The sequence below is a fragment of the Mus caroli genome, unplaced genomic scaffold (genome assembly GCF_978045245.1).
Source record: "Mus caroli unplaced genomic scaffold, Mus_caroli_1 scaffold_7, whole genome shotgun sequence".
NCBI lineage: Eukaryota > Metazoa > Chordata > Mammalia > Rodentia > Muridae > Mus > Mus caroli.
This window is the reverse complement of record NW_028227262.1, coordinates 106,958,997-106,980,779: the sequence shown is the minus strand read 5'-3', so window position 1 is coordinate 106,980,779 and position 21,783 is coordinate 106,958,997. Positions and strand designations below refer to the sequence as shown.

The following is a 21,783-nucleotide window of genomic DNA, read 5'->3' as shown; positions in this document are numbered from 1 at the left end:
TCTAAGTTTGCTTCTTCTTAGTGGGTAAATAATTCATTTATTAACTATAGCAGGCTTCATGCCTTCATCCTATCTTTAAGAAAACTTACCTTTCAATACTAAGACTCTGTGCTTTGAACATCAGTGTTTCTACAGAATTAACAAGGAAATAAAAAATATTGGACCTTGATGTATTCCTTGGAAGTCAATGAGCCAGTTTGTGCATGTATAGCTAAACAATATAAATATTGTAAATTATCATTAATACAACTAGAGCAGAGCCACAGCATCAAACATGAAAGTTCTGAAAAGCATAATTCTGCTTTAATTTCCCCATGGTGGAAACAGAGGCTAGAGTGCCATCTAATTGTTGGATGGGGAGAGTAGAATGTTGCTTGGTGTTGCAGACAGCTCTGGCCTCCCTTTGGTTCTGACTCTGCAGTGACCAGAAAGCATCACAGTGGGAACCATGAAGTTAGAAAGTGGCTTTGGGTTCCCAGTGAAGGTTAAGGGATAGGGTCAGGCTTAGAGAGGTGCTATCTGGTATTCAGAGCACTGTAATAGTACAGGTCCCTTCCTCTGAGTTTTCAGAGGGAGTAGTTCTGTTTGGTCTTGCTACCATTCCCAGGTCACTTGTGACTGTAGAAAGAATCCTCATCTGTACCCTGTGTGAAGGTTTTATATTTCATCCAGAAAGCAATGAACCCTGCTAGAAATTGAAGGAATTACTTCTCCCTCTTATTTTCTACCTAAAGAATGCAAGCGGTAAGGTGAAGTCACCTGCGCAGGTCTCAAATCCACCTGAGAACCAGTCTGAAGCCTTGTCCTCATGATCTTATTTATTTTGAAGCTTATTATTGAGAGACACAGGGGGTTGTTGACAGATAAAGTTCAAGGGGGAGGATGCTTGTGGACCATGGATGATGGGTTCAGACTGTCATCTTGCCTTCAAGAGCAGGGAATGCTCTCACAGTGAGACAGGGAATCTCAGCTCCAGCTTGCCTATTTGAGCAAGGAACCTGCTCTGTTATAAGCTTCTTGGTGTTTGTATCCCTATTTTCCTCATTGGAGTCATGTGAGCGACAATAAACAAATGCAGCTTTCTGCAAAGTCTGTCACGTAAGGTCAGATGAACCAGTAAACACAAATACATTTTGAAAAAGTATTCTGTAAATCCTTACTGGTCATTGTTCCTGCACTCAAGAGAGTTCATATCATTAGGTAACTTTACTCAGTAGTATAAGGACAAGTGACAGTGGGAACTACAGAAGATCAGAAAGTTAATAGAATGGGGGAGGAGCAACAGGTCATGTATAATATCTCCCAATGATTAGACTTAGTTGTGTACAAGATATTTCAGAAACCTAGGTCAAATGTATATATAGTCACTGTCAGTATCATTGCTGTATGAACTTACCACCTACTTATTTTAGTAATATTTAATCTTGGTTTTATACAAAGACCAACTCTTTCTTTGATCAATGACCTTATTCAGATATTTAGAAAATTTAATTTCACCTTTTTATATTTGATAAACACATATCATATACTTGGTAGGACCGACCAGTCACAGGAGTAGAAATTATCAGGGTCCTAAGTTGACCTCTCTGTTTCCAGAAACTTATACTTGCAAAAATTACGGAAAGATTGTGTCACTATGCTCTTATCAGAGAAAAGTCCCAACAAGCCCTCAGTAACTGAAGACAAGTCCTGGTGTGTCCTCAGGCAGTAGAAACATGGAAATTATAAAGTTGAAGTAGATAAATAACTAATGTTTCCTTCTCAAAATTCAGAGCAATAACAAGAATGGCAGAACAATGGGACGAACTTTCTGCCTATATAAAATCTAGTCTTTGTTTCATAGGGTGAATTGCAATATTTCTGTAGCTAAGCCTTTTTCCATCTTTGTGATTAGCATACTAGATTTGGTAAACATTATGATTCTTTATAGTTTGTGATAAATTAAATTAAAAACTTGTATGGTAGTTTAAAACATCATATTAGGAAAAACACTACTCTGGCGTTTCATCACCATATGTATACATAGGAAAATTCTGGCAAGAAATAAATGTCAGAGCTAGTGGGATGTCTCAGTGGGTGAAGAATCCTGCCATCATGCTTGACAACCTGAATTTAAGCCTTGGAACCCACAAGATAGAAGGAGAGAACAAACTCTTGCAAATTGTGCTCTGACATTCCTTTGCATGCCATTTTCATGTGTGTGTCCACATAAATAAATAAAATGAAAAATATATGTAAAATGGAGATGGAGGATCTCTAAGTTTCTTGTCATAACATTTAGGTCACACAAAAACTGTTATTTTTGTTAGTTTGGGGACAGAGTTCAGTAAATGACATTTCTTGTCTTAAAGACCAAAGGTATAATGGATAAAGGGACATATAATTAATACTGGGAAATCTGTTGAGCTAAGAATAAAAACACTTGTCCTATGATACATGAGCCTCTTTCCGAAGTATTTTTTTTTAAATCATTTTTACATTGTGATATTTACTAACTTTTTAAAAACCAGATTAGGATTAAACCTACTTTAGTTCCTTAATTACTATGCATTTGACATTGGACAGTTTAGAATATTTACCTTCTTTCCTTTTGGATAATGCTGAGTTTCACATCATCCTTCGGATGTGCTATCAACCCCATCCTTTCTTCATTTCTGTTTATCGTAACAGTACAGATATTTCAAGGGCAAGAAAATAGCATTTGGGCTCCAATATTTTGTTATAGGAATGTTTATCTATGGTATTTAGAGCATTGTAGTTGAATTGCATATTGAATGACTAACAGCAAAGGGAGATTTTAAGGAATGACTTACATAAAAAGTCACAATTTAAAACATCCAGCTGCATTCAGTAAGAAAAATATAGTAGAGGCTACAATAGCTGTCCTGGATGCTTCCAAAATTTTACCACCGCCTCAGAACTTTCCCAGTGGGTAAGTCACTGCAGCAGAGTACTCACCTCATGTAAAGGATTCAACTGGGTGGGCATGTGGCTCCTCTCAAACAAAGTCCTTAAAGAACTTATTATTATTATTATTATTTGTCTTCTTAGGCATGGAGGTTTTACTTTGTCAGTCTGGGCTGATAACTTTCAGGGCTTGGGAATCTCCAGAGGGCAATTATTTACTTTTGGCGTGTTCTTTTACACCCTTCCTCCAGTTACATCTCTGTTACCTGGCTCCCCTTTTAAAGTTCTCTGTGGGATCCACATTTTGAAAGTATCTTAACTCAACTTTTAATTGTCCTTGTAGTTTCTGGGTAATGAGATTGTCTATGGCTCATTTTAGACTTTTGGCAGGAATCTGGAGCAAGGAACTGATTCCCTGACCTTGAGAGATAAATTGAAAAAAAAAAAAGGATTAAGGAAATTTGAGACACTTGCTATGCTCTATAGGAAGATGACAAAAAATATCTCCTTCCTTCCTCCTTCAAACTCCAAGTTGGCTACTATGATGTTGGAAGTATGAGCAACACAGTAGAACTGCCATGACCAAGGACTGAAGAGCTATTGACAAGTCCCAAGGTCATAGTCACTAAAATGATCTCAGTCTCCTTGGTGCTGATGTTTTTTTTTTTCTTTAAATAATTTTTTATTAGATATTTTCTTTATTTACATTTCAAATGTTATTTCCTTTCCTGGTCTCCTTCTGAAAGTCCCCTCACCGTATTCCCTTCCCCCTCCCCCTTCTCCCCAACCCACTCCTGCTTCCTGGCCCTGGCATTCCCTTACACTGGGGCATAGGGCCTACATAGGACCAAGGGCCTCTCCTCCCATTGATCACTGACTAGACCATCCTCTGCTACATATGTAGCTGGATCCATAAGTCCCACCATGTGTACTCTTTGGTTTATGGTTTAGCCCCTGGGAGCTCTGGAGGTACTGGTTAGTTCATTTTGTTGTTCGTCCTATGAAGATGTAAACCTCTTCAACTCCTTGGGTACTTTCTCTAGCTCCTTCATTGGGAAACCTGTGCTCAATCCACTGGATGGCTGTGAGCATTTCCTTCTGCCTCTCAGGGGCCAGCTATATCAGGCTCCTACCAGCAAGCATTCTTGGCATCTACAATAGTGTCTGGGTTTGGTGGTTCTTTATAGTATGGATCCCCAGGTTGGGCAGTCTCTGGATGGTCATTCCTTCAGTCTCTGCTCCACACATTGTCTCTGTAACTCCTTCCATGAGTATATTGCTCCACCTAAGAAGGATCTAAATATCCACACTTTGATCTTCTTTCTTCTTGAGTTTCATGTGTTTTGCAAATTGTTTCTTGGATATTCTGAGCTTCTGGGCTAATATCCACTTATTAGTGAGTGTACATCATGTGTGTTCTTTTGTGACTGGGTTACCTCACTCAGGATGATATCCTCCAGATACATCCATTTGCCTAAGAATTTCATAAACTCACTGTTTTTTATAGCTGAGTAGTACTCCATTGTGTAAATGTACCACATTTTCTGTATCCATCCCTCTGTTGAGGGACATCTGGGTTCTTTCCAGCTTCTGGCTATTATAAATAAGGCTGCTATGAGCATAGTGGAGCATGTGTCCTTATTACCAGTTGGAGCATCTTCTGAGTATATGCCCAGGAGTGGTACTGCTGAATCTTCTGGTAGTACTATGTCCAATTTTCTGAGGAACTGCCAAACTGATTTCCCCAGTGGTTAGTGTATCTGGTTTTATGTGGGTCCTTGATTCACTTGGACTTGAGTTTTGTACAAGGAGATAAGAATGGGTCAATTTGTATTCTTCTACATGATAACCGCCAGGTGAGCCAACACCAATTGTTGAAGATGCTGTCTTTTTTTCTAGTGGGTGGTTCTAGTTCCTTTATCAAAGTTCAAGTGACCATAGGTGTGTGAGTTCATTTCTGAGTCTTCAATTCTATTCCATTGATCTACCTGCCTGTCACTGTACCAATACCATGCAGTTTTTATCATAATTTCTCTGTAGTACAGCTTGAGGTCAGGAATGGTGATTCCACCAGAGTTTCTTTTATTGTTGAGAATAGTTTTTGCTATCCTAGGCTTTTTGTTATTCCAGATGAATTTTCAAATTGCCCTTTCTAACTGTGAATAATTGAGTTGGAATTTTGATGGGGATTTCATTGAATCTTTAGATTACTTTTGGTAAGATGGCCATTATGACTGTATTAATCTTGCCAATCCATGGTCATGGGAGATCTTTCCATCTTCTGAGATCTTCTTTGATTTCTTTCTTCAGAGACTTGAAGTTCTTATTATACAGATCTTTCACTTTCTTAGTTAGAGTCACACTAATGTATTTTATATTATTTGTGACTATTGTGAAGGGTGTTGTTTCTCTCATTTTTTTCTCAGCCTGTTTATCCTTTGTGTAAAGCAAGTCTACTGATTTGTTTGAGTTAATTTATATCCAGCTACTTCACTGAAGTTGTTTATCAGGTTTAGGATATCTGTGGTGGAATTTTTTGGGTCACTGAAGTATACTATCGTATTATCTGCAAATAGTGATATTTTGACTTTTTCTTATCCAATTTGTATTCTATGATCTACTTTTGTTGTGTAATTTCTCTGGCTAGGACTTCAAGTACTGTATTTAATAGGTACGGAGAAAGAGGACAGCTTTGTCTAGTCCCTGACTTTAGTGGGATTGCTTCAAGTGTCTCTCCATTTAGTTTGCTGTTGGATAGTAAGCTTTTGCTGTATATTGCTTTTATTATGTTTAGGTATGGGCCTTGAATTCCTGATCTTTCCAAGACTTTTACTTGAAGGGGTGTTAGATTTTGTCAAATGCTTTCTCAGCATTTAATGAGGTGATCATATTTTTTTTTCTTTGAGTTTGTTTATATAGTGGATTATGTTAACGGATGTCTGTATATTGAACCATCCCTGCATCTCTGGGATGAAGCCTACTTGATCATGATGGATGATCGTTTTAATGTGTTCTTGGATTCAGTTTGTGAGAATTTTATTGAGTATTTTTGCAACAATATTTATAAGGGATATTGGTCTGTAGTTCTCTTTCTTTGTTGGGTCTTTCTGTGGTTTAGGTATCAGATTGTAGCTTCATAGAATGAATTGGGTAGAGTACCTTCTGTTTCTATGTGGTGGAATAGTTTGAGGAGCAGTGAAATTAGGTCTTCTTGGAAGGTCTGATAGAACTGTGCACTAAACCCATCTGGTTTGGGCTTTTTTTTTTTTTTTGGTTGGGAGACTATTAATGAATGTTTCTATTTCTTTTTTAGGGCATATGGGACTTTTTAGATCATTAATCTGATCCTGATTTAACTTTGGTACCTGGTATCTGTCTAGAAAATTGTCCATTTCATCCAGGTTTTCCAGTTTTGTTGAGTATAGCCTTTTCTGGTAGGATCTGATGGTGTTTTGGATTTCCTTAGTTTCTGCTGTTATGTCTCCCTTTTCACTTCTGATTTTGTTAATTAAGATACTGTCTCTGGGCCCTCTAGTTAGTCTGGCTAAGGGTTTTTCTATTTTGTTGATTTTCTCAAGGAATCAGCTCCTCGTTTGGTTCATTACTTGTATAGTTTTTGTTTGTTTGTTTGTTTTCACTTGATTGATTTCATCCATGAGTTTGATTATTTCTTGCCATCTACTCCTCTTGGGTGAATTTGCTTTTTTTTTGGTGAGAGCTGTCAGGTGTGCTGTCAGGCTGCTAGTGTATGCTCTGTCCAGTTTCTTTTTAAAGGAACTCAGAGCTTTGAGTTTTCCTCTTAGGAGTGCTTTCATTGTGTCCCATAAGTTTGGGTATGTTGTGGCTTCATTTTCATTAAACTCTAAAAAGTCTTTGGTTTCTTTATTCCTTCCTTGTCTAAGCTATTATTGAGTAGAGTGTTGTTCAGCTTTCATGTGTATGTGAGTTTTTATTATTTATGTTGTTATTGAAGATCAGCCTTAGTCTGTGGTGATCTGATAGGATTCATGGGATTATTTCCATCTTCTTGTATCTCTCGAGGCCTGTTTTGTGACCAATTATATGGCCAAGTTTGGAGAAGGTTCATGAGGTGAAGGTACATGAGAAGAAAGTAAATCCTTTCGTTTTAGGAGAGAATGTTCTATAGATATATACTAAATCCACTAGTTTCATAACTTCTGTTGGTTTCAATGTCTTTTCATTGATGAGAATGCGGTATAAAGTCTCCCACTATTATTGTGAGTGGTGCAATGTGTGCTTTAAGCTTTAGTAAAGTTTCTTTTATTAATGTGGATGCTCTTGCATTTGGAGCATAGATGTTTAGAATTGAGCATTCATCTTGGTGTATTTTACCTTTGATGAGTATGAAGTGTTCCTCCTTATCTTTTTTTTATAACTTTAGATTGAAAGTTAATTTTATTTGATATTAGAATGGCTACTCCAGCTTGTTTCTTGGGACCATTTGCTTGGAAATTTGTTTTTCAGCCTTTGACACTGAAGTAGTGTCTGTCTTTGTCACTGAGGTGGGTTTCCTGTATGGAGAAAAATGTTGGGTCTTGTTTATATAACCAGTCTGTTAGACTATGTCTTTTTATTGGGGAATTGAGTCCATTGATATTAAGGAAAAGTAATTGCTACTTGATTTTTTTTGTTGTTAGAGTTACAATTCTTTTCATGTTGCTATCTTCTTTTAGGTTTGTTGAAAGATTACTTTCTTGCTTTTTCTAGAGCATAGTTTCCCTCCTTGTTGGAGTATTCCCTTTATTATCCTTTGAAGGGCTGGATCCCTGGAAAGATATTTTGCAAATTTACTTTTGTCATGGAATACCTTGGTTTACAGCATCTATGGTAATTGAGAGTTTTTCTGGGTATAGTAGCCTGGACTGGCATTTGGGTTCTCTGAGGGTCTGTATGACATGTGCCAGAGATCTTCTGGCTTTCATCATTTCTGGTGAGAAGTCTAGTGTAATTCTGATAGGTCTGCCTTTATATGCTACTTGACCTTTTTCCCTTCATTCTTTTAATATTCTTTCTTTGTATTGTGCATTTGGGGTTTTGATTATTATGTGTCGGGAGTCCTTTCTTTTCTGGTCCAATCTATTTGGAGTTCTGTAGGCTTCTTGTATGTTCATGGGCATCTCTTTCTTGAGGTTAGGGAAGTTTTCTTCTATAATTTTGTTGAAGATATTCACTGACCCTTTAAGTTGAAAATCTTATCACTCTTCTATACCTATTATTCTTGGGTTTGGTCTTTTCATTGTGTTCTGGATTTTGCCCAAGTTATAGTGGTGTGAACCGGAAGGATCCTGAGCCACTGCTAGGACAGGGTTCCTGTGTTCCTGGAATCTGTTGGTCCCAGTTACTCTCAGTGGTGTTGGAGCAGATGTTTTGTTTTACTCATTGGTGCTCCTAAGTTCCTTGGCATGTTAGATAGAGTGCCTGTGAGTGGAGACTTCTCTCCTCTGGAAACCATGGGACTGTCTGCTGAGATTGCACACAAAGATAATGCTTTTCTTGTATGCATAACCATCCCTTTAGTGATAAGAGACCTGAATACTTTCATTTTTCTTATTCTCCTTCAGACAATCTCAGGCTCATCCATGCTCCCTTTACAGCTCAGTTCAATTTAGGACCCCAGAGGACTGTAAGGTTTCCCAGCTTCAAGGTGTACAGTAATTCTAATTCAGAATAGTAGTGAAGAGCCGGAGGACAGTGACCTGCCCTGCAGGGAGCGCCATCTTGGCTCCGGGACTCGGCTGAACTTAGTCTGTACAGGTCAGAGTGAGGACCACAGAGGCAGACAGCTTCTGGGACAGGCGGGAGCCACAGAGCCGCTGAGGCAGCACCCTTTTGGGGCTGCAGACATCCGGCACCCTCCCAGCTGGAGGACAGTGACCTGCCCTGCAGGGAGCGCCATCTTGGCTCCGGGACTCCGCTGAACTTAGTCTGTACAGGTCAGAGTGAGGACCACAGAGGCAGACAGCTTCTGGGACAGGCGGGAGCCACAGAGCCGCTGAGGCAGCACCCTTTTGGTGCCGCAGACTTCCGGCACCCTCCCAGCCGGAGGACAGTGACCTGCCCTGCAGAGAGCGCCATCTTGGCTCCGGGACTCCGCCGAACTTAGTCTGTACAGGTCAGAGTGAGGACCACAGAGGCAGACAGCTTCTGGGACAGGCGGGAGCCACAGAGCTGCTGAGGCAGCACCCTTTTGGGGCCACAGACATCCGGCACCCTCCCAGTCGGAGGACAGTGACCTGCCCTGCAGGGAGCGCCATCTTGGCTCCGGGACTCCGCCGAGCTTAGTCTGTACAGGTCAGAGTGGGGACCACGGGGGCACATGGCTTCTGGGACAGGCGGGAGCCACAGAGCTGCTGAGGCAGCACCCTTTTGGGGCCGCAGACATCCAGCACACTCCCAGCCGGAGGACAGTGACCTGCCCTGCAGGGAGCGCCATCTTGGCTCCGGGACTCCGCCGAACTTAGTCTGTACAGGTTAGAGTGAGGACCACAGAGGCAGACAGCTTCTGGGACAGGCGGGAGCCACAGAGCCGCTGAGGCAGCACCCTTTTGGGGCCGCAGACATCCGGCACCCTCCCAGCCGGAGGACAGTGACCTGCCCTGCAGGGAGCGCCATCTTGGCTCCGGGACTCCGCCAAACTTAGTCTGTACAGGTAAGACTGAGGACCACAGAGGCAGACAGCTTCTGGGACAGGCGGGAGCCACAGAGCCGCTGAGGCAGCACCCTTTTGGGGCCACAGACATCTGGCACCTTCCTAGTTGGAAGACAGTGGTCTGCCCTTCACAGGAGCCCTCTGCCTCAGGAGCAGGGAGCACATCTTGGATCCAGGACTCCACTGAACTTAGGAACTTAGTCTGCACAGCTGAGAGTGTGTACCACAGAAGCCTACAGCTTCTGTGACCTGCCAAAGCAACACAGCATCTGGGAAAGGTCCTGTTTTCCGCCTTCTTCTTCAGCCAGGAGGAGGTCCAAACGCCAGATATCTGTACACCTTCCCTTTAAGAGGAAAGCTTGTCAGCAGGGAGTGCTCTAACCACTGAAACTCAGAGGAGAGAGCCTGTCTCCCAGGTCTGCTGACAGAGGATACTCAGAATCACCAGAAGAACAACCTCTGAACAGAGACAACTATAACAACTCCAGAGATTACCAGATGGCGAGAGGTAAAGGTAAGAATCTTACTAACAGAAACCAAGACCACTCACCATCATCAGGACCCAGCACTCCCACTTCACCCAGTCCAGGGCACCCCAACACACCTGAAAAACTAGACCTGGATTTAAAAGCATATCTCATGATGATGGTAGAGGTTATCAAGAAGGACTTTAAAGAACTACAGGAGAACATGGCTAAAGAGTTACAAGTCCTTAAAGAAAAACAGGAAAACACAACCAAACTGGTAGAAGTCCTTAAAGAGAAACAGGAAAACACATCCAATCAGATGATGGAAATGAACAAAACCATACTAGACCTAAAAAGGGAAGTAGACACAATAAAGAAAACCCAAAATGAGGCAACACTGGAGATAGAAACCCTAGGAAAGAAATCTGGAACCATAGATGCCAGCATCAGCAACAGAATACAAGAGATGGAAGAGAGAATCTCAGGTGCAGAAGATTCCATAGAGAACTTGGGCACAACAATCAAGGAAAATGTAAAATGCAAAAAGATCCTAACTCAAAACATCCAGGAAATACAGGACACAATGAGAAGACCAAACCTACGGATAATAGGAGTGGATGAGAATGAAGATTTTCAACTCAAAGGACCAGCAAACATCTTCAACAAAATTATAGAAGAAAACTTCCCAAATCTAAAGAAAGAGATGCCCATGAACATACAAGAAGCCTACAGAACTCCAAATAGGCTGGACCAGAAAAGAAATACCTCCCGACACATAATAATCAGAACAACAAATGCACTAAATAAAGATAGAATACTAAAAGCAGTAAGAGAAAAAGGCCAAGTAACATATAAAGGCAAGCCTATCAGAATTACACCAGATTTTTCACCAGAGACTATGAAAGCCAGAAGATCCTGGACGGATGTTATACAGACACTAAAAGAACACAAATTCCAGCCCAGGCTACTATACCCAGCCAAACTCTCAATTAACATAGATGGAGAAACCAAAGTATTCCACGACAAAACCAAATTCACACATTATCTCTCCACGAATCCAGCCCTTCAAAGGATAATAACAGAAAAAAACCAATACAAGGACAGGAACCACGCCCTAGAAACAACAAGAAGGTAATCCCTCAACAAACCTAAAAGAAGACAGCCACAAGAACAGAATGCCAACTTTAACAACAAAAATAACAGGAAACAACAATTACTTTTCCTTAATATCTCTTAATATCAATGGACTCAACTCCCCGAAAAAAGACATAGACTAACAAACTGGCTACACAAACAAGACCCAACATTTTGCTGCTTACAAGAAACTCATCTCAGAGAAAAAGATAGACACTACCTCAGAATGAAAGGCTGGAAAACAATTTTCCAAGCAAATGGTCTGAAGAAACAAGCTGGAGTAGCCATTCTAATATCAGATAAGATTGACTTCCAACCCAAAGTCATCAAAAAAGACAGGGAGGGGCACTTCATACTCATCAAAGGTAAAATCCTCCAAGAGGAGCTATCAATCCTGAATATCTATGCTCCAAATACAAAGGCAGCCTCATTCATTAAAGAAACTTTAGTAAATCTCAAAGCACACATTGCACCTCATACAATAATAGTGGGAGACTTCAACACACCACTTTCACCAATGGACAGATCATGGAAACAGAAACTAAACAGGGACACAGTGAAACTAACAGAAGTTATGGATCAAATGGATCTGGCAGATATCTACAGAACATTTTACCCTAAAACAAAAGGATACACCTTCTTCTCAGCACCTCATGGTACCTTCTCCAAAATTGACCACGTAATTGGGCACAAAACAGGACTCAACAGATACAAAAACATTGAAATTGTCCCATGCATCCTATCAGATCACCATGGACTAAGGCTGATCATCAATAACAAAATAAATAATAGAAAGCCAACCTTCACGTGGAAACTGAACAACACTCTTCTCAATGATACCTTGGTCAAGGAAGGAATAAAGAAAGAAATCAAGGACTTTTTAGAGTTCAATGAAAATGAAGCCACAACATACCCAAACTTATGGGACGCAATGAAAGCATTTCTAAGAGGAAAACTCATAGCTCTGAGTGCCTCCAAAAAGATACTAGAGAGAGCACACATTAGCAGCTTGACAACACACCTAAAAGCACTAGGACACAAGGAAGCAAATTCACCCAAGAGGAGTAGACGGCAGGAAATAATCAAACTCAGGGGCGAAATCAATCAAGTGGAAACAAGAAGAACTATTCAAAGAATCAACCAATCAAGGAGCTGGTTCTTTGAGAAAATCAACAAGATAGATAAACCCTTAGCCAGACTAACTAGAGGGCACAGGGAAAGTATTTTAATTAACAAAATCAGAAATGAAAAAGGAGACATAACAACAGATCCTGAAGACATCCAAAACACCATCAGATCCTTCTACCAAAGGCTATACTCAACAAAACTGGAGAACCTGGATGAAATGGAGAAGTTCCTAGACAGATACCAGGTACCAAAGTTGAACCAAGATCAGGTTAATGATCTAAACAACCCTATATCCCCCAAAGAAATAGAAGCAGTCATTAATAGTCTCCCAACCAAAAAAAGCCCAGGACCAGATGGGTTTTGTGCAGAGTTCTATCAGACCTTCAAAGAAGATCTAATCCCAGTTCTTCACAAACTATTCCACAAAATAAAAACAGAAGGTACTCTACCCAACTCCTTCTATGAAGCCACAATTACTCTGATACCTAAACCACAAAAAGACCCAACAAAGATAGAAAACTTCAGACCAATATCCCTTATGAATATTGATGCAAAAATCCTCAATAAAGTTCTTGCTAACCGAATCCAAGAACACATCAAAACAATCATCCATCCTGACCAAGTAGGTTTCATCCCAGGGATGCAGGGATGGTTCAATATACGGAAATCCATCAACGTAATCTAGTATATAAACAAACTCAAAGACAAAAACCACATGGTCATCTCGTTAGATGCAGAAAAAGCATTTGACAAGATCCAACACCCATTCATGATAAAAGTCTTGGAAAGATCAGGAATTCAAGGCCCATACCTAAACATGATAAAAGCAATATACAGCAAACCAGTAGCCAACATCAAAGTAAATGGTCAGAAGCTTGAAGCAATCCCTCTAAAATCAGGGACTAGACAAGGCTGTCCACTTTCTCCATACCTATTCAACATAGTACTTGAAGTCCTAGCCAGAGCAATTCGACAACAAAAGGAGATCAAAGGGATACAAATTGGAAAAGATGAAGTCAAAATATCACTTTTTGCAGATGATATGATAGTATATATAAGTGACCCTAAAAATTCCACCACAGAACTCCTAAACCTGATAAACAGCTTCGGTGAAGTAGCTGGATATAAAATTAACTCAAACAAATCAATGGCCTTTCTCTACACAAAGAATAAACAGGCTGAGAAAGAAATTAGGGAAACAACACCCTTCTCAATAGTCACAAATAATATAAAATATCTTGGCGTGACTCTAACTAAGGAAGTGAAAGATCTGTATAATAAGAACTTCAAGTCTCTGAAGAAAGAAATTCTAGAAGATCTCAGAAGATGGAAAGATCTCCCATGCTCATGGATTGGCAGGATCAACATTGTAAAAATGTCTATCTTGCCAAAAGCAATCTACAGATTCAATGCAATCCCCATCAAAATTCCAACTCAATTCTTCAACGAATTAGAAAGTGCAATCTGCAAATTCATCTGGAATAACAAAAAACCTAGGATAGCAAAAACTCTTCTCAAGGATAAAAGAACCTCTGGTGGAATCACCATGCCAGACCTAAAGCTTTACTACAGAGCAATTGTGATAAAAAAACTGCATGGTACTGGTATAGTGACAGACAAATAGACCAATGGAATAGAATTGAAGACCCAGAAATGAACCCACACACCTACGGTCACTTGATCTTCGACAAGGGAGCTAAAAACATCCAGTGGAAGAAAGACAGCATTTTCAACAAATGGTGCTGGCACAACTGGTTGTTATCATGTAGAAGAATGCGAATCGATCCATTCCTATCTCCTTGTACTAAGGTCAAGTCTAAGTGGATCAAGGAACTTCACATAAAACCAGAGACACTGAAACTTATAGAGGAGAAAGTGGGGAAAAGCCTTGAAGATATGGGCACAGGGGAAAAATTCTTGAATAGAACAGCAATGGCTTGTGCTGTAAGATCGAGAATTGACAAGTGGGACCTCATGAAACTGCAAAGCTTCTGCAAGGCAAAAGACACCATCAATAAGACAAAAAAACCACCAACAGATTGGGAAAGGATCTTTACCTATCCTAAATCAGATAAGGGTCTAATATCCAATATATATAAGGAACTCAAGAAGGTGGACTCCAGAAAGTCAAATAACCCCATTAAAAAATGGGGCTCAGAATTGAACAAAGAATTCTCACCTGAAGAATACCAAATGGCAGAGAAGCACCTGAAAAAATGTTCAACATCCTTAATCATCAGGGAAATGCAAATCAAAACAACCCTGAGATTCCACCTCACACCAGTCAGAATGGCTAAGATCAAAAATTCAGGTGACAGCAGATGCTGGCGAGGATGTGGAGAAAGAGGAACACTCCTCCATTGTTGGTGGGATTGCAAGCTTATACAACCACTCTGGAAATCAGTCTGGCGGTTCCTCAGAAAATTGGACATATTACTACCGGAGGATCCAGCAATACCTCTTCTGGGCATATATCCAGAAGATGTCCCAACCGGTAAGAAGGACACATGCTCCACTATGTTCATAGCAGCCCTATTTATAATAGCCAGAAGTTGGAAAGAACCCAGATGTCCCTCAACAGAGGAATGGATACAGAAATTATGGTACATTTACACAATGGAGTACTACTCAGCTATTAAAAAGAATGAATTTATGAAATTCCTAGCCAAATGGATGGACCTGGAGGGCATCATCTTGAGTGAGATAACACAATCACAAAGGAACTCACACAATATGTATTCACTGATAAGTGGATATTAGCCCAAAACTTAGGATACCCAAGATATAAGATACAATTTGCTAAACGCATGAAACTCAAGAAGAATGAAGACCAAAATGTGGACACTGTGCCCCTTCTTAGAATTGGGAACAAAACACCCAGGGAAGGAGTTACAGAGACAAAGTTCGGAGCTGTGATGAAAGGATGGACCATCTAGAGACTGCCGTATCCAGGGATCCATCCCATAATCAGCTTCTAAACGCTGACACCATTGCATACACTAGCAAGATTTTGCTGAAAGGACCCAAAGATAGCTGTCTCTTGTGAGACTATGCAGGGGCCTAGCAAACACAGGAGTGGATGCTCACAGTCAGCTATTGGATGGATCACAGGGCTCCCAATGGAGAAGCTAGAGAAAGTACCCAAGGAGCTAAAGGGATCTGCAACCCTATAGTTGGAACAACATGATGAACTAACCAGTACCCCGGAGCTCTTGTCTCTAGCTGCATATGTATCGAAAGATGGCCTAGTCGGCCATCACTGGAAAGAGAGGCCCATTGGACTTGCAAACTTTATATGCCCCAATATAGGGGAATGCCAGGGCCAAAAGAATGGGAATGGGAGGGTAGGGAAGTGGGGGGTGGTATGGGGGACTTTTGGGATAGCATTGGAAATGTAATTGAGGAAAATATGTAATAAAAAAAAAACAGTGAAAAAAAAAGAATAGTAGTGAAGCCAAAGAGGAAAGGTAAAAATAAAAAAATAAATTAGACAATATCATAGGAGAGAAAAGGAAAGAAGAGTGATGCTGAGAATTTGGACTTCAAAATACATCCCTTGCAAGAATTGATGGGACTCTACCAAATATATATGGGAATTATTAGGTACCATTTTCCAGAATAAATATGACTGGATATAATTAAAATGCTTTCTTGCTCATAACAATGCACCTTGTCTAGTTTTTGATAAATTGTGATGATAGATGACATATAACTCCATGAAATATGTAGGTCTGAAAATAGTCAAAAATGTGTCCAAACAATTGGATGACTTGAGAATGCTCAAATGTTGAAAAGTAGTGTTTCTAGGAAGAATCCACAGGTTATTTCTGGGTAATGTGATCATAATTTATTTTTTGTATTCCTATGATTATCAATACATATTATCATCTAGAGCCAAGACAAAGGCAGATATTATCAAATATGTATCCAAATGATATAAAAAATATCTGTTGATATGGTCTATCCTTATGTAATGATACAGTAATATTAAGAAATTAGCCTACTGTTTTCTTTTTTTTAATGATTTATTTATTTATTATATGTAAGTACACTGTAGCTGTCTTCAGATGCACCAGAAGAGGGCATCAGATCTCATTATGGGGTGGTTGTGAGCCACCATGTGTTTGCTGGGATTTGAACTTCGGACCTTTGGAAGAGCAATCAGGTGCTCTTACCTACTGAGCCATCTCACCAGCCCAGCCTACTGTTTTCATACCCAGCACTAGTAAATTATCTTTGTGAGACAGACTGACTTCTGAAGGGCTAAAAGAAGTGTACAACTTCAGGGCACAGCATAACAATTGCAAGCATTAACTCACAACAGCTGTATTTTGCTGTACTGTACCTTGGCCTGGGCCTGAACAAAATTGTGCCTGACAATAACGTTTCATTGATGAGGGAGGAATCAGTGCTTCCCTTTTCCCACCCACTGAACTACTGGTTATTGATAGAATCTGGGTGAGAGGTAGTCATGGTCTTCAGTAATCAATGGTAAGCCCATCAGGCCTCAGTGGATAGTTCTAAGCTTATGACTACACAGGTTGCCCCCTGTCACTCAATGGCTCCCCTCAAAAAACCCCTTGAAGACATGAATGTGAGAAAGATGTTTTGGGAAAAAAGGAGTTTGAACAGGGTGGGAAGAAGATAAGAGAAGGGTGAGAATAATTAGAATGTATTATAACATTCATTATATTGTTCATGAATACCTTTTATTGAAAAAAAAAAGAATGTATCAAAGGAGGAATAGGTGTAGTTAAAACATGTTGGTATGCCAACTGGTGTTGTCAATTTTCAGGCCTCTTTTTGACAACCATATAATAAGAACCTCAGCTGACATGTCAATTTTGATGTGGCAATCTCACAACCTCTAGGTGAAGAGCCATAGCCAATTAATGGCTGCTAAGAGGAGAAAAAAAACCTGTCTCTTTCATCAATGGGCTGTTTGATAGATTGTCCAATCAAAAGGGGTTAGCCCTAAACATATAATGAGAAACACTAATGGGACTCATCATGTATTTATAACTTTATTCTTATATATGCAACTATATATAGTACGGATACTCTCCAACCCACATTATTCATGCATGCTGGGTTAGAAAATAGGATTATAGTAGGCGTGAGTGATGTAGGACAGAGTAGTTGATCTTACTTTGGGTCCCTCTTCTTCCTCTGTAGTAATGGTTAAGACTAGAAACAGGTTCCATACATCAGCTGCTGAGTTTCTGGGGCCATGGTGTTGCGGGAAATGTTATGAAAACTAACTGGCATGGTCCTGTGCTAGTGCCCTGCTACTCTCAGCTCTGGTGGTCTGACTGGCCTGTTCTTATCTCGTGGAGACTCTCTGGCTAGGAGCTCTAGTAACATCTCCACCTAGCTTGCTAGGTTCCCACTGGAAGGTCGCTACCACACCCAATACTTCAAAATCCTTTGTGGTGCACCTCAGGCAAACCCATGCTTTGCTACCTACCATACTTTATTCTCTTGAACCCAGACGAACCTTCAAGTGAAGGAAAATACAACACAAACTTAGTTTAGAAACAGTAGCAACTCAATCGCTGGGCTCAACAACTAAAATCCTAAGTTGTAAGCCTTATTAAATCTAAACCCTCTGGTGGTGAATCCTAATGTATCCGCCATTGAAACAGGGAGACACTCATAATTATATCTTGTCCTCATGTCCAAAAAGACCTAACTCTCTTCTGCTTCCCCTCTTCCTCTGTCCAACCCAGATGTCCCTCCTACTCGCCCAGTGATTGGCTCCTTCATTCATTAGGGGGTCGGTTCACAACAACAGCACCAGGCCCATCCACAACACCATGGCTTTCCCGATATCATAATTTATTTATTTATTTCAGTAAGCTTCAGTCACAGAAGTGACTCTTGAGTGCCCAGTGTAATCACCAAAACTAATTTTATTGATGAGGACAATATGAGAATTGTAGAGATCTTTTTAAAAACTGGCAGAAACTTGGGAAACCATTTCAACCTCTTTTCCATTAAAAAAAATGGATTGGGTGTGGCTTAGAGAGTAGAAGTGGTAGAACCAGCATTACACATTACATTAAAGATTAGAATAGAACTAGAGCTGTATTTGGACCATATGGTTTTATTTTCAAATGACATTAACTGTGATGTCACTCATAGGACAGGAGAGATGGGTCCCAGTACTTCATGGGGAGCTACAGAAGATAAGTTGAACTTATGGGTAAGGTGAGGAAAGGTTTTGGTGTATGGTGTTCAGCCTGTGGGTTGGTTGAGGATTCTGACTACCACAAGATAATGCAGGGATCGGACTGAAGAGAGCAGCTGGGGTGGCTAGTATACTGGAGGTTGAGTCAATAAGTCAAATTCTGTCATGAAATGCTCTCTCTGTTTCTTAGAAAAGTTTCAAAATTTTGAATCTTACATTAAAGTTTTTGTTTCATTGGATTGATGCTGCAAGGGGTGAGTGATAAGAATCTAGTTTCAGTTTTCTTCATGTGTATCCAATTTTGCCAGCAGCATTTGCTAAATAGACTGTCTTTTCTTGACCCGTGTCAAGAATCTGATGGCTGACATTACTTGTGTTTATGTTTGTCATTTTTCTTGTGAGCTTTAGCCTGTAGCAGCTGAGTTGTCTTTTCCAGCTGTGAGTTTGTTTCTGATTCAGCCTGAAAGAAGTAAAACAACCCAAATTACCACAGTGATAGAGCACACAAAACACATTAAGTGAAAAATTCAGATCCAATTAGTTGGGAATCACCTTTACTGCTGTGTTTATTGAAAAGACTCAAAGTTGACTGGTTCATAGATGGAAAAACACTGCAGTGGATTTTTAGGAGCTGGTAGAAAGCGTGACTGCCTTGTTGCAATTGTGTTTTGTTGTGGGTATGATAAGAATGGTCTAAAGATGGAAAGATGTGAGTTTGTATGACCTTGTGGGAATGCTGAATGTCACTGAAACAAAAGTTTCACTAGAAACTTAATATCTGTTTGGCTCTATCTTGCTCCTTTACTCAAACTGTTCCCAATGCAGGGAGTAAAAGTTTGAACTGTCCTAAAATTAAGCTGAAGTATTTCTTGGTTTTGTTGAAAACACAAATGAGAGATCTGTTATTTTTAATTATTTTTTTAAATAATTAATGGTTTTTAAAAGTTGTTGTAAAATGTTAATAACAGATCATCACTGTTTCGTTTTACTATCTCTGATTGGAACTCACTCATTTTGGTATTTGTTAAATTGCTTCTGGTGGAGAAACAGAATTCTTGTCTTGTTTAATACCTTGGCTGACCTCTGATTATGTGTAGTATATAGCCTTGTGTTCAGGTGTGTCCTCTGAATGCATATTAGGGCTGGTACAAGTGTGCCATGGTAAATGTGTATATGTCAGAGGATAACTTCTGAGTCAGATCTTTTCTTTCATCATGGGAGTATTGGATACCAAACACAGATCATCATCATTGATCACAATTACCTTAACTCACTATTCCATCTTGCTATCTCAGAAGTAGAATGTTGATAAAGTAATGTGCATTACTCTGATGTCTGAACTAACCTTTCTTTCTGGTTCATACACATTGTTATATTGTTTTTCTCTTCCTTTCAGTTAAGAAAATATACACATTTCATTTAACTTTATACATGGCATTTACATCTTAATGTCTCTGTTTTTTTTTTTTTTTTAACTAAAGCAGAGGCCACAATAAAGACTAGAGGTTAAATTCTGCTCCCTATTATCTCAAAGGAGTATCATGTAGATTTAGGTCCTGATAACTATTCGCTTACACACATACGCAGGGACACTTAAAGGCAGGATATATGAGTGGCACATAGTTCAATACTGACTAGCGTTGGGAAAGTAACTTTAGTGACAGGCATTGGTGTATGGGCTGTATACATGACTCACCAATTAAATGTGTTCACAATCTTCCACAGGGCACCTCTCCTTTTGAAAATTTTCTTCTAATTCTTTGACTCAAAGTTCTTCATCAGAATTCGCCTGAAAGCAGCCTTCACATCCTTGTTCCTCAGACTGTAGATGAGAGGATTCAGCATGGGAGTGACCAAAGCATAGAAGATCACTACCACCTTGTCCTGCTCAGCAGAGGCTGTGGAGGCGGGCTGCAGGTAGGTGAAGAGGGCCATCCCATAAGACATGGAGACCACAGTCAGGTGGGAGGCACAGGTCTCAAAGGCTTTGCGGCGTCCCTGGGTAGAACGGATCTTCATGATGGCAGCCACAATGTGGGCATAGGACAGAGAGACCAGGGAGCAGGGTATCATCAGCACCACCACACTAGAAGCCAGTATCACCACTTGGTTGAGGGTGATGTCCACGCAGGCCAGTCTGACCAGTGTCAGTGTCTCACAGGCCACATGGTTGAGCACATTGTGCCCACAGGTGGGAAGGCGCATGGTGACTGCTGTCTCCACAGCAGAATTAACTACACCCACAAACCAAGAGACACCTGCTAGACCCATGCAGAGCCTTGGGCTCATCACCACTGTGTACCGTAATGGATTACAGACAGCCACATAGCGGTCATAGGCCATGGCAGCCAGCAACAGAAACTCAGTTCCCCCAAGAGTCAGAGCAAAAAAGAGCTGGGTCCCACATAGGGCAAAAGAGATGGTCTTTTTCTCCATGAGGAAGTGTGCCAGCATCTGGGGAACCCCACTGGAGGTGTAGCAGATGTCCACCACTGACAGGTGACAGAGGAAGAAATACATGGGCAGGTGGAGTCGTGGGTCGAGTGTAATCAGTAGGACAATGAGCCCATTGCCCAGCAGAGTCAGCAGGTAGGTGACCCCAAAGAGGACAAAGAGTCCAGCTTGGATGTTTTTGTCACTTGTTAAACCCATAAGGATAAACTCACTTACCCAGGTCATGTTTTCTCTCATGGTGCAGTTGGGTCAGTTAGCCAGAAGTACAGGAAATAGAATCAAGGACAGGCAAGTTAAAATATCTTTTACTTTTTGCACTAAGTCCTAGGCTAAGACTGGAACTAGAGCTGGGACATCGTCTATTTCTTTAACCTTGGTGGTTAGGGGAGGGAATAATGAAGAAACTGAATTTATTCTCCTGAAAAAAAAAAAGAATAAAAAGTGGAGAGGGGGTTTGACGGGGAAGAACCTACAGATAGGCATGGTGGCATTTCCCAGTAATCTTATCATGTGAGAGTTGGAGACAGGTGGATCAGAAATCAAGAATGGTCTGAGCTCCAAAAGGGGGTTTGAAGCCAGTAGTCGTTATTGAATCTTTCTCAAACAAACAAGCAGATAACTAAAGGAGGAAGGGAGACTTGGCTTCTAATACTAAAGTATAGGTTTCTGAATGTTAACATCCTTGATTTGTCCATTAATTTATATCTAGCATCTTGTGCCATAACAGTTAAAAGTAATTAATCACTGTAGAAGGAAATATGATCCATAATAGGGGTGGAGGAAAAGAAAAAATAAAGTATCACTGATATAAAGCAACAGTAAGGTAAAATTAA

The 21,783-nt window shown here is 40.3% G+C and overlaps 1 protein-coding gene across 1 annotated transcript; it reads right to left on the bottom strand.

Annotated features, from left to right (window-relative positions):
- Positions 1-20,248: 20,248 nt before the first annotated feature.
- Positions 20,249-21,187, bottom strand: LOC110296912 (olfactory receptor 2F1-like). The gene has a single exon (XM_021165717.2). It carries the CDS (start codon positions 21,185-21,187, stop codon positions 20,249-20,251), a length of 939 nt encoding a protein of 312 aa, XP_021021376.1.
- Between the last annotated feature and the right edge of the window lie 596 nt (positions 21,188-21,783).